Source organism: Phymastichus coffea, unplaced genomic scaffold (assembly GCF_024137745.1).
Source record: "Phymastichus coffea isolate CEN01 unplaced genomic scaffold, Cenicafe_Pcof_1.1 PCOF00009, whole genome shotgun sequence".
Lineage (NCBI taxonomy): Eukaryota > Metazoa > Arthropoda > Insecta > Hymenoptera > Eulophidae > Phymastichus > Phymastichus coffea.
Window position 1 is genome coordinate 9,111,457 of NW_026706820.1, and position 14,433 is coordinate 9,125,889.

At 33.1% G+C, this 14,433-nt stretch overlaps 1 protein-coding gene across 2 annotated transcripts in view; it reads right to left on the reverse strand.

Annotated features, from left to right (window-relative positions):
• Positions 1-14,433, reverse strand: part of LOC131670744 (semaphorin-2A) — a 545,588-nt gene that overhangs the window by 260,586 nt on the left and 270,569 nt on the right. For both annotated transcript variants that reach the window (XM_058946635.1, XM_058946626.1), the window contains exon 5: positions 11,018-11,125. In XM_058946635.1, coding sequence (XP_058802618.1) covers positions 11,018-11,125 — 108 coding nt within the window. The remainder of the gene's footprint in view (positions 1-11,017; positions 11,126-14,433) is intronic.

The window sequence follows — 14,433 nt, forward strand, 5'->3', positions numbered from 1 at the left end:
ATGGCCGACTACTGTTGGTCATTGAAAAGGGATGATAATAACCCTACTAGTCACAAACGTAAATCTCTTCAACGATCGTTTGAAATGAAGCGCCAACGTTTTCACAAAAAGAAAGCATAACATCACAGAAATGGCGGTTATAGGTTTAAGAATATACATTCTAGAGATTGTCAGCTTCTTAGTGTAACCTCTCTAACTACATTGGAGCTTAGGTTGAAATGCTATGGATTACAGTCCACTTAAATTAATTTGTCCTGTGCTGGACCCTCACTGTTCACTGCATTTAGTTTAACCTCTGGTGAGTTTAGCGCTCGCAGATCATAGCGAAAGTAAGTTTACCTGTAGTCTAGAGCTCGAACGTTACTGCGCATATAGGTTATACTGTCGTGGATTCTAGTTTGCAAGTTATATCGTACTCAATATACCTGTTGCGGATTATAGCGCGCTTAAATTAACCTGTAGCAGGTTATAGCGAATTTAGGTTAACTTGCCGTGATTTTGAGCTTGCAGTTATAGCGCACTTGAGTCAACCAGCCGCGTATTATAACGCAATTAGATTAACCTCTCGCGGGTCATAGAGCGCTTAGGTTAACTTGTCGTGGTTTTAAGCTGAGTGTAGGTTATAGCACACTTAGGCAATCCTGTCATGGTTTTGAGCTTGCAGGTTATAGCGCAATTAAGTTAATCTGTCGCTGGTTCTAGAGTTATAGGATTTTCAGTGCATTTAGGTCATAGCCATCTGCCTTAGCCTGCCCTAAATTTATAGCTGCTATTTTAGAGTACAGCTAATAAATTCAGCTAGATTCGCCGTAAATTAGTACAATGGTAGACCTTTATATGCCAGTGTAAGTTTTTCCTACTACTGAAGATTGCAAAAAAAATCGAGATTTTTCATACCCCAGTATAAATCAATTGGCGAATGGCACATTTCAATTGACGGTATCTCTGCTGGAAAAAGACATAAAAAAATCGGTAATGCATTTTGTCGGCCAAGAGTTGCTCTTTCAGATGCCGTTGTCAGTTTTGCATGAAAAAATTTATTCACAATGTTATAAGGTACCGAATATAGCCAAAAAAACGTGATTTTCGCACTTTTAGGTTTGGATATCTCAAAATCCTGATGTGCTGGCGCAATTCTGAGCTCGGATTTGGATTAAGCGCACTAAAATCATTGGGTGTACTATGTCTGGTCACTCGTTCTGTAGTGTCGCAGTATAAACAAATTCATTAGTGTTAAATTTCAAACGATGATATCACCATTACCAAAAGACATAAAAACAAAAATCGGTAGTGCATTTTGTAGACCAAGAGTTGCTTTTTCAGATGCCGTTGTCAGTTTTGCATGAAAAAATCATTCGATATGTTATAAGGTACCATATATAGCCAAAAAAAATTGATTTTCGCACTTTTAGGTTAGAATATCTCAAAATCCTGACGTGCTGGCGCAATTCTGAGCTCGGATTTGGATTCAGCGCACCAAAATCCTTCGGGTGTACTATGTCTGGTCTCTAGTTCTGAAACCTTGTTGGCCTGTGTAATTACATAAACAGGTATGACTATCCTTAAAAATACAAAATTATATAATAATACTTAATGTCCTATTTAATTGTGCCTATTTACATCTGGATACGAGTTTAAGTTTATCTTTAACTATAATTTAAGATCAAAAGTACGTTCAATTGACAATTTTTTTATTCGATACGTTGAAGGTACCGGCATATTTGGTGATCGTTATCGTACTATACCTTTCCAACAGTGAATTTTTAAGATTCTAAAATCTAGAAATATATTTTTTTAATCATTATTCTTTTAAAAATAAATATAGCAATTTCCAATATCAAAATATAAGATTTATTTAAATATTTCTGAGTCTCATATTTTTATATTTAATAATTTTATTTCACAACATACAGTGGCGTGCATAAGTTTCCGGCCAAAAAGAAAAAATCATTTAATATTTAAAGTTTTGCAGCTCCGTCTAAAATGGTCATAGAAAAACGCGCGCAGGCTCATTTTAAATAGTAAAGCAATACCCCTCATATTCAGCTGGTATTTTTTTTACTAAATTAAAAATTGTGTTTATTAAGTTAAAAAAATAAATTACTGTTTTTTAATTTCTTTTTTTACATTAAATCGAATATAACTTTTGAACGGTGCAGCAAATTTAAAAAATCGAAAGTGTAAAAGTTGTATATTTCTGTTATCTTTAAAATGAGCGCAACAGGATCCATTTTTATTGAGCCGATAAAAGCTTACAACCTTTTTTGTAAAACAAGTCTCTTTTTTTTTCATCTCTGATTATCTTGAAAACTATGCACTATAGAAAGAAACTCCAATGAATAAAAAGTTTGTTTTTTAATGTAGAATAATTATTCACTATCAAAATTGCATTTGTACAAAAAAAAATTTTTCTATTTTTTCACCGTGGGTAAAATATGACTATCGAGTGATTAGAAATAAATAATATTATTTAAGATCTATCAATTTCAATTTGTCAATATTCTTTTTATACACATATTTTCATAACATAGAATTACAACAATATTTATCACAATACATCAAACTCGTGCATTTTACAGATGTATTTAAAAAATTACGTTGACTATTGTTAACTTTGTTACAATAAAAGGTGGAGAAAAGAATTTCTATATCAAATATGATAAAGCGTACTTTACGTTATGTACGAGGTGTGATCAAAAAATAAGGTGAATTTTTATTTTTCTCAAAAAATATTTATTTATTCATCAATTTTTATTTTATCTCCTTCAAAGTAATCCCCCTCGGATATAATGCACTTGTGCCAACGCTTTTTCCAATCCTCAAAGCATTTCAAAAAATCATTTTTTGTGATCTTGTTTAGTTCATCCTTCGATGCCGTCTTTATCTCCTCAATCGTGGCAAAACGCCGTCCTTTCATGGGCCTCTTCAGTTTTGGGAACAAGAAGAAGTCACAGGGGGCCAGATCTGGGGAATACGGTGCCTGTGGCATCGTTACTGTGTTGGTTTTAGCCAAAAATTCGCGCACAAGCAACGATGTGTGAGCAGGGGCGTTATCATGGTGCAAAAGCCAATTTTTATTTTTCCACAAATTCGGACGTTTCTGGCGGATTGCTTCGCGCAAATTGCGCATAACTTGCAGGTAATATTCCTTATTTACTGTTCTACCCTGTGGCAAGAACTCATGATGCACCACGCCCCTGCAGTCAAAGAAAACTGTAAGCAAAACCTTTACATTTGATCGAACTTGGCGTGCTTTTTTTGGTCTTGGTGATCCAGAATGCCTCCACTGGGACGATTGAGTCTTAGTCTCGACGTCATAACCGTATACCCATGTTTCGTCACCTGTTATAACCCTGTTGAGTAAATCTGGATCATCGTTGACGTCATTCAGTAGCTCTTGGGCGATGCTCATGCGACGTTTCTTTTGGTCGAAATTGAGCAATTTCGAAACAAACTTCGCTGACACACGTCTCATGTCTAAAACACTCGTCAAAATTGATTGGCACGAACCAAATGAGATGCCAATATCATCAGCAATTTCTCTAATGGTAATTCGACGATTTCCCAACACTATTTTCTTCACTTCTTCAACATTCTCATCAGTTGTTGATGTGCTGGGGCGTCCAGAACGAGGTTCGTCGTCAGTGTCTTCTCGGCCTTCTTGGAAGAGTTTATACCACTTGTAAACATTTTTTTGGCTTAAAGTAGACTCACCGTATGCCACTTTCAGCATTTTAAGTGTTTTGGAACATTTGATTCCATTTTTCACATAAAATTTAATGCAAACTCTTTGATCCATGTTTTTAGACAGCAGCAAATCCTGGAGCACGCAAAACACTTCTAACCTTGATGCCTCTCACAAACAAACCAAACATACTACAAAGCTGAAATTTGGAACGTATGTTCTAGACGAGTGTACCGACATAACCAAATAAATAAGTCGAAGATCGAATGGACGTAGCCCGCTAAATTTCAAAATTCACCTTACTTTTTGATTACACCTCGTATGTTATGAAGAATTTCTTTCTCGTACCATGCAATTTATGAGAAACTTCAACGATAAAAAACTAATGACTGTCACAAGGTACCGTGAGGAGTTTAACCACCCACCTATTGAAATAAATAATAGTCTTTCGCGTGTTTGTTTAAACTGTGATTTATTACTTATACGTGATCAAGAGTTCTTGGAGAACCCTTAGCATCTTAGGTTCGATTTTCTTACATAAAGATCTAAAGAAACATGTATGGTTTATAATCGCTTAAATAATAATTTGCACCAACATAGTGTTCAGGCTCGGGTTGAAATATATTTAGACAAAAATATTTACATTCCATTATCAACACAAATCTGCTTGCAACACCTTGATAAAAAAAGTCTCCTTTTAAGTTGGTTCACAATGTATAAAAAGTCCTATAAATTTGCCTGGAATATAAGTCAATAGATTCTTTACCTTATTGAGAGAAGTGGCTGTAAGAGATCATGAGAACTACCTTGATCCCAACACTTTGACCGATGAAAAATATAGTTATCTTACATCTTTAATAAAAGCTTAATTTTATGATTTACACGAGTGTTGCCTTCTTGCACCTAGACGTATTAACTTTACCCAAATAACGAGAAAACCTCTTTTTATTTTTATGTGTAAACTACGTCATGGACTTACTCGTGATTTTCTAAAGATTTTATTGAACTATGAAAGTAGACAGGGTATAAATACGTTGATTAATACAGTAAGAACAATGATGATGATGATGCCATGTGTACCTGAAAACATTGGTCTTGAAGCGATAAATCGTGACGAATTCATCGGACAGCACGTGACTCCGTTTGCAAAAGAATTTTACAATAATAATCCAAATGATTTGAAAGCCATTTTAATTGTAGATGAAACGTATAGTTACATCGAAAAATCAAGAAATTACCGATTCTTAAGACAAAGTTATTCGGTTCGTAAAGGACGACATTTAGCAAAAGCCTGTTATAGTCACTGCACCTGACGGTTTTATTCTTGATATACACGGGCCGTAATTTGCGGATGGTAGAAACAATGATGTCTTAATATTAATTCATTAGTTTCAAAATGATATCAACAATATTAATGAATGTTTTTAAGATGGAGACATTTTTATTGTTGATCGAGGTTATAGGGATGCAGTACAGTTCTTACAAAATTGACGATACAATATCTATGTGCCACCTATCATGAAAGGCAATTGTCAACTCACGGCTGAACTGGCCAATAATGTTCGCATAGTAACCACGAAGCGATAAGTTTGAAGCTTGAAACGGTCACGTAAAATCTATTTACAAGTTTCTAGATGGAATTATTCCAAGGGCTCATGTTTTACATTTGAGAGATTTTTACTTGATCGCAGGAGTGTAAATATACGATAAATAAATATCGTATACCGCTTCTGATGATCGATAAGACCGTTCCTCTATCAAGAGAAATTAAAACTCGATTAAATGTAAATAAGGTACAAGCATTAGTTAAGGAGCAAAATTTTGCTACAAGAAATACTATGTGGGAACGTTTAAATCATGCACACGTTCCTAAATTTCCTTGATTAGATTTGGAATATTTATATCGATTGACGTAAATATTCTCATGTCTTCGAACTTGATATAAACAGAAATGTACCAGACTTTTTAAGAATTAGAATATACTCTCGATTTAGGAACGCTACTCGCTATCAATTATGGATATATTTTCGAGTAGATATAGAAGATGATTAAATGGAAGATAGAGATGAAGATCTAGATATATGAGGATGAATCAATAAGTCCTTAGGAAATCATAGAGATAGCGCTCAAAGCATCTCAACTTAAGTTGCACCAGCAAGCGTCACTGTTAAATAGAGTGCTGCCGAGTTTCAGCCAGATCCATCGAGTAGTTCCGTTTTTATTGTCGATCAAAGTGAACAACGTTTGTTTAAGAATGGAAAAAAAGTGAGTTCCGAGCGGTGATAAAACATTTTTATTTAATATGACGGTCGGATAGATCGACTCGAGATTTGATAGAGGAGAAGAGATGAAAGACGGATGCCCTCTCCACTGGAAAATCTCGAGTCGAGCAGCGACACGCAGTTCATATAAATTGCGAGCTTGGCAAGTCACTCTCGTTTGTTCCTCCGAACTGAATGAACCTTGGAAATCTCCACGGATGTCGATACTGTGCTGAGATTCTAAGACTCCGATAAATACCGATCCCTTTCCTTGACCAGACGGGAGTTAGCTAGACTAAGCTCCACAGGAATACGCAGAGCGCTTATCTCTCCAACGAGCCACATTCATAAAATCAAGGAAATTATCGAACTCATCTTCTGAGTTAAGCATGCAAGGCGCGTGTCCAATACAGGAAGGAGGCGATAATTTCCTTTCCGTAAGCTTGAGTGAGTACTTTTCTGCGATAAAGTCGGGTCTACGAACTTCACATAACGTGTCACAAATTGACGCCCGAACAGGGATCCGACGATAAATATTGTATTCGAAATTATTTATATTAAGAGAAAGGATTAAGTTTGTTAAGATTATTCGGTCATTGATTGATGATTACAAGCGAATTTTGATATTATGGATGCTACGTTAAGTTTAAGTAATTAAATTAATTGGTAATGAATATAGATATCGTTTTGAATATTTTTTTTTGGTTAAGTCTACAAGACAACAGAGAAAATACATTGAAATTTCAAATAAACCTTTATACCCTTGGATAGATAGATTACCAATTTGCATATCAGCGTGTTCTGTTTACCTTTGATATTTTATAGACTTGTTTTGGTAACAGAGTCAGAAGTAAATAGACATGGCATTTAAATTTCCACAACAGTGGCATTTAAAATCGGTACCGATGAGTTAACGAACAACAGCTAAATTTATTGCATAAAGTGTTTCACGACTAAATCGTCGTTTACAAATTGATAACCAAACAAGATTAAACACATTGATTCGTACAGTCAACGAAAAAAGTAAGCGTTTTAGACAATTAGAATTAGAGTTAGCGGTTGCTCAAAACTAGAGTAATGATAATAAAGCGGAAATAGAAAAATGGAATAGAGATAATGAGAAATTGCAGAAAGATTTGGTATTTATTTTCAAGCGGATTGATAAAAATTTGGAAAGTTTAGAAGAATAAATAGAATATTCCTTATTTAAATTTGGTGCAAGACAATTATCGATACCATATTAAAATTATTAAAATTATTTTCTATTATTTTATGCCTTAGAATTAGTTTTATTATTTTATTTTGGATATATATTATCATGGCTGATAACAGAAAGTGATTTAGATTAACAAGAGAATTACACTCTGTGTTGGTGGAAGACGATAGTGTAAAATATAATAATAAGCAAATAGAAACAATTGAAGCTATTGCTAATGAGTTAATGGAATTGTATCAGGCTCAAGATAATTCAGAGAGAAAGGTAGACAACATTTTAAATTTATGAACATATGATCTAGAGAAAATAACATCATTAACGAAAAAGTATGATTGTGATATTCGGAAGGATGAATTGGATGCGTTGTCTGACACAATGAAAACATGGAGCGACAGTTTTTAAATGTTAGCTGATGAACTAAAGTTAAAAAATTAAAATTCGAAAAATTAAAGCAAGAGTTCTATACATTTTTTGATTCGGATGAAACAGATCAATTAATTCAACAAGTAAAATTAAATTTATAAACATGTATAAATGAAAATAGTGATGAATTTGAAGAAAAGTTATTTGAAATGAAAAACATGATTCAGAATTATCAATCGCATAACATTTTAAATAATAGTTCAAGTTTCGATAAGGTATCAAAAATCAAAATACCAATCCCTATTTTCAAAGGTACTGAAATAAAAAGGCCAGTGAAATTTTTAAATGATCTTGATAAAATCTCTCAAAAAATATTCAAGATGATAAATGTATTGATTTTATTAATTAAAGATTGGAAGGGAAGGCAAAAGATTTGTGGTACATAATTGCAGATGACATTATGGACTATTCTCAATTTAAATTGGAGTTTGAAGAGCGGTTTTGGAACTCAAACATTCAACGTCAGACGCGAAAAATATTTGAATTTGATCAGTACTATCTTGGCAGTAAATTGAGTAGAGTAAGGTACGTTACGACTATTCTATGGTACGCGAAAGAGTTAGAGTTACAATATTCCGAAGAATTAATGGAAAAGTTATGTGAACATTTCGAGAAAGGGATTCGCCATGCTTTTGCTAGTCAACAATTGAAAAATAAGAACGCGTTATTTCAAATATTACTGGATTATGATAACGATCATCAAAAGTTTGCAAAATTAATGGAAAACAAGACAGAAAATCCAACAAATATAAGACTAATTTCAACTATACAGAAATTAATAACTATAACAACTGATAAACCGACGATGACCAAGGAGTTTAAATCCGACTTTGCAACCTCCGCGTTAAGATGGTCGAAGCCGGTCAAGTCAATCAAAGACGGTTAAGCCGGTTAAGATGGTTAAAAGTGCCTCCAACGATTTTGAAAAAGTGAGTAGACCAACTTCTTTGAAATAAAAAATAATCAAAATTTCTAAGTTTCCAGATTCCTAAACCCAAATAGGGGCTTATAAGGCCCTATTTTGTGACTTCCAATTTTTCTACGGTATCTCAGTCAGTTTTGAGCTAGAAAAAATTTTCTTTTTCAAATTTTAAAGTTTTGTAAGCCTGAAAAATGGTTTGATTAAAAAAAGTTTTAGCGCGAAATTCAAATTTTTACATGCGTTCGAAAGTTTAAAAATTTAATTTTTCAAAAACAGAGCCAAATGCATCTTTGGAAAAAATATATATCATGTATTTCTAGCTTCAAAACATCTGTGAATTTTTTTAGATTTATAGAAGTGGTGGAACAATCTTAAAAAAAATAATCTAAAAGAAATTCAGTATTTTGCCTGCAGCGGTTCGAAAAAATTTCTTATCTGAAAACCGTCTATGCCATCGTCTTCTGCGGGGAAAACACATCGAAAACAGGTATTACATGTTTGGAAATAAATCAAGCCCATTACTAAATCAGCAAATACGATAATCTTATACATCGATCGGCTCCTTCCAGGTGTAGACATTTTCGCCTTTTTCATTTAAAGGTAACCCAAAGTTACTTTCGAACTCATGATACATGTTTTCGATGTGTTTTATATCGTAGAACAAGATGGTTCTATTTTTTTGTAATATAATCTAAGATGTGTCAGAAGCGAAAAATCACAAAAAATCCCAATTTTCCGCTTGTATTGCTGTGTAGCTTGCTATTCCGCAATTACTTCAACCTGCAAAAAATGACCATGAAAGGGATTTTCTGAAATTTCGTTTTATTATTTCATATATAATAATCAACATCTGTAGCAATTTTCAGGTCAAAATATTAATTAAGTCAAAAGTTAATAAAGATAGATAAAAAATTTTTTTTTAATGTAATGATTTTGCCACTATGTGAGATAAGAGTGATTTTTTTCAAATATTTGCAAAAATATGCAGTATGACAATTGAATAGAAAAATTATTTCTTTTAAGAGGTATAAAATTTTTCAATAACTACTTTTATTTTTTTGAATAACCCCCGATTGGGATTTTTAACATTTTGGAGCACATTTTTTCTCTTTTTTATGCAAAAAAATTAAAACAACCATTGTATATATTTTACACAAACTTTATTCGTAAAATGTGAAAATTTACTGTATATATTTTACATAATCATTTTACATACCGTAAAGAAAGATTGTTTTTATTTATCATACTAATAATAATATGAAGAGTGTAATGAAATGAATAATTACTTTTAGCTTTTTCAAATGTAATATTTATTAGCCTTGAATTTTGGATTTAGTATTCATTACCTTCTTCTTAAATTACAGGAATTAACTGTTCTCATTCATAAATCTGTCAGTTCTTTTGCAAGTCTCACAATTTTTGAACAGGTATCTTGCGTACGATAAGTAATACGTAAATGACCGCAGCCACATGAGAGCAACAGCCAATAGTTCGCATGCCGTTGGAACATTCACAATAATGGCGCAAGATTCCAGTACTGCCAATTGTATTAGGCTTATAGTTAATGTAGCAATTGTAAGTTTGTCGAGAAATGTGTCTCGATCTGACTTGAATTTTAATAATATTCGTGGAGGTATTGCAAAAACTCAAATTTATCTCGTCGTTATTGTTCATTATTTCTGCTAAATACGATATCGTTTATTGTAATTCAAAATGTTTACTAGTTCTAAACTGACTGAGATATCGTAAAAAAAATTGATAATCACAAAATAGGGCCTTATAAGGCCCTATATGGGTTTAGGGATCTGGAAATTTAGGAATCTTGGTTATTTTTCATGCCAAATAAGTTAATCTACTCACTTTTTCAAAATCGTTGAGGGCACTTTTGACCATCTTAACCGGCTAGACCATTTGTAAATATATAGTTTTCTTGCAAATTATAAACCATGAATATTTTTCGACGTATAACAAACCGTTGGATGGATCTTCTTTAAGCAAAAAAAAAGTATAAAATAAATTTTCCAATCAAAAACAAAAAAATCTCTAAGTATTTATCAACAATTTAGCTGAAGTGTGATCGCAAGTTCAATACCAGAATTGTTACTGGGGATAGTTCAATATAAAAAGTATTTTCACGTGATTTCTATAAAAAATACTAATTTATCCACTCCATATTTTTAATAAAATTTAGAATATTACGATTTAACGGGGGAGAAGTTAGTGAATAAAATAAACTTTTAGTCACTAAATTTGGTCAACAATGTTTCAACAGCAATTTCGCTGACCTCATCAGGCTGTTCACTTGAGGAGTAAATATACATCTGACCTTGAGAATGTAAGTCATTGCTATTCGTCTAAGTGAGCTGATGAGATTAGTGAAATTGCTGATGAAACGTTGATGATCAAAGTTAGTGATTACATTGTATTTTATTAATTCACTTCTTTCTCATTTTATTGTAATATTTTCAATTTTATTTGAAATACTCGTTATTATCTTTTCAAATACTTACATAAATCACCCAATCTTTAGGCGAGTGAGCATTTGTACCGCAGAGATAAAGTCTGTTACCACTCTCCATTGGCTGAATTACCCTTATATGATTCCTGCAGTCGAAGTGCTGAAACAAAAACAATGTTATTTTCTATTTTAATTATTCATATGTTCCTTTTCATATAATTATTCGATTTCTATTGACAATTCTTAATATAATATAAAAGCATATATACAAGACAAGCCCCGCAGAATCCTTTTGGTTTTCGGCTTATTTTTTGTAATTCTGAAAAATAAGAATTCTGAACTAATAGAACAAAAGTCTCACGAAACCCTAAAGTTCTTATTTCACGGTATACATTCATATATTTATCCATATATATATATAAATGTCAACAAGAAATCCACTTATGTCATGTACGCTATTTATAGGGCATCGGTAAAATCTTCAATTCTGAGGAGCTCTATACTGTAAACTAAGAACTTTAGAATTTCGTGCCATGGAGACTTTTGATTTAATAGTTCAGAATTATTGTTTGTCAAAGTTACATAAAAATTGCCCGAAAACCATTTACTTCAAAGATTCTGTGAGATCTTTAAGCAATATCTTATTGGTTTGAAACATACTATTCCTGCGCTACAGGAATATATAGAATACAATGTATTAATTAATCTTGACTTTTATTTCATTCTCTCTTAAAGAATTTATGAGTAGCCGATATCCAGCCATGTGATTGGTCGAGCGTGAAATGTGCGCAAAAATTTAAATTTTCAGTCGTCGCTCGAGACTTATCCCGAACAGACGTGTTTACTTTCCTCATAGTATGTGTGTATTACCGCGCGTGTAAGAAAAATTGTCGTACACGTGTAATACAGCGCCCTTATGCGCATTGCTCAGAGTGATAAGTAAAAATTTAAGTGTTATTGTGCTCAGCAGTTTCGACTGCTGAAAGCAATAATTGTGTCTATCATGGCCAACGAAAATACCGATCAACAACAACAAATGTCTTCAAATACAAACAACTTTCCCGGACTACATAGCTCATACGCCAATGTAACAGAACGCCAAATTCAACCCACCAAGAAAGAAGCAATAATCATGGACTCTATCGAAGGATTAACCAATGATGACTACCTAGACGGACTTTAAAGCTTAGTTGAAATATCCCAAGTTTGTTACATATCACGAGTCTCCGAAAAACGTCACATAGTATACTTATCAAGTAAAGATCTCGTGCAACAAATAAAAAATAAAGTTATCACCGTTAAAGAGTACAACCTCAAAATCAAGCCTTATGTTAGCAGCAACAAAAGAGTTGTAGTTTCGAATATTCAATCTATAATACCTAATGAAATAATCACCGAACAGCTACATAACAAAGGCATCGAAATTGTCTTTCAAATAAGTGATATCCGTGCGAGTATTGCCAAGCTGGGAAGAACACACATTCTTTCACTTCGCCGGCAATTCTATATAAAAGGAGACAAAGAAGCAAAGCTACCCAGCAGTATTCAAATAAATTTTGATAATGTGAATTATTGGATTTACCTTTCCACTGAAACACAAACGTGTTTCTTATGTAACAATCTAGGCCACGAACAAAAAAAATGCAAAAAGATCAAAACACCTACCATACATATACAAGACAACGAAAGAACGCCTCGTATGCCTGTTGTACCTGTTAACGGCTCACCATATTCCTCTTTCTCTATAACTACTGTAAACACACAACCAACAACAACCGATGATCCATCGCTATCCACACAACCTAATCATGCTCTAGTAGATACACAAGAATTACCTGTACTAGATAATGATGAAAATAAAATTCAAAACAAACGTCCATTATCGGTTAATTGCTCGATTTCCATACCTACTGGCAGTACCATCTCAGACTACAAAAAAATACAAGAAGTAGAAAATAACAACTCTGAGGATAATACATTTGTCAAACCCAAGAAACTCATAAAAGTTGAGAACAAAATACTGAAAAGAAGGAAAGTAACTACAGAAACGAAAGCTAAAATAACTGAAGTCAGAAACTCAGCTTTAGTAAAGTCTCTCAAACCAACAGCTGATATTTTTGAAAACGACAAAACACTTCCAATCAATTACGCTACGTTCGTTAATTTCGTTAAAAACTTCGACAATAAAATGGATGTTATCACTGAAGCCAAAACACTTTCAGATGATATTTCAAATATCACATAAATAATAGAAGAAGCTTATCCAATGATAACTGAAAAAGCAACAAAAATCAGACTTACCAAAATAAAAAATAAAATAAACCATCAAAAACTTGACGATTCTTTCAACAAAAGCGATGTTTCGGAATCATTCACAGATGAATGCGGCTCCGAAGAAGATACAGGAGATGTCGACATGAACAAAAAAGAACCATCTCATTACAGAAGTTTATCACCCCAATTCTTTCAATCATAATAGTTCCAGCACAACGTCAAATTTTTTCTTCGTAGTTGTTTACTTCTAAAATGGCTACATATAATAAAGATTTAAAAATCCTCTTTTGGAACGCATGCAGTAATATCAACGGATATCAGAGCTAAGCAAAATACTCGAGAAAAGAGACATTTTTATTTGTGTTGAAACTTGGCTCAAACCACTAACACTACCACCAAACATCACAACTCAAAATTACCTTGGTATCTCCAGCTACAAAGCATTTGAACTAGACAGATTAGATAATATAGATGGAGGAATCCTATTTCTTGTCAAAAACCATCTAACTGCCTCTCCAATTCTCATCAACAATTCAAACGATAAATTCGAAATTTATGGGATTAAAATTGAAAATACCTCTCCAACACTGGATATTTTTACTTGCTACAGATAACCTCGCAGCGATCCTACACAAGCAGATTGGGATAACATTTTAAACAACATTAACGTAGACTCTCACAGCCTTTTCGTCAGCGATTTTGAAGCACACCACCCGTACTGGAACTGCACTCAAAACAATAAACACGGTATTCACTTCTTAAACTCCATTGACAATAAAGACTAGTTTATTCATAATACCGATACAGATAGTAGAATCAATCCTAGTACTGGAAAAAATCTAATCTCGATTTAATCCTATCTACAATGAATCTAATTGACAGAATTGATACTGTTTTGTCGGATGATAATTACGGCTCTGAGCATTTTCCCATTCTAATCAATCTCTCAGTCTCCAAAACAATTTTCAAAAAAAATCATTCAAAATAAAATCTAAACGAACTAATTGGGAAAGTTTTCTAAATACTTTGAGTGACAACTATACTCATTTCCTTGAAGAACCGTTCTGCAATGCAACTGCTACTGAATAGTATGAAACTTTTATTAACATAATAAATAATGCAATTAAATCGAATGCGACAAAGCACGAAGGCTTCGTAAAGCTGCTTTTAAAAAATGGTGCTTTTCTAAAAAAC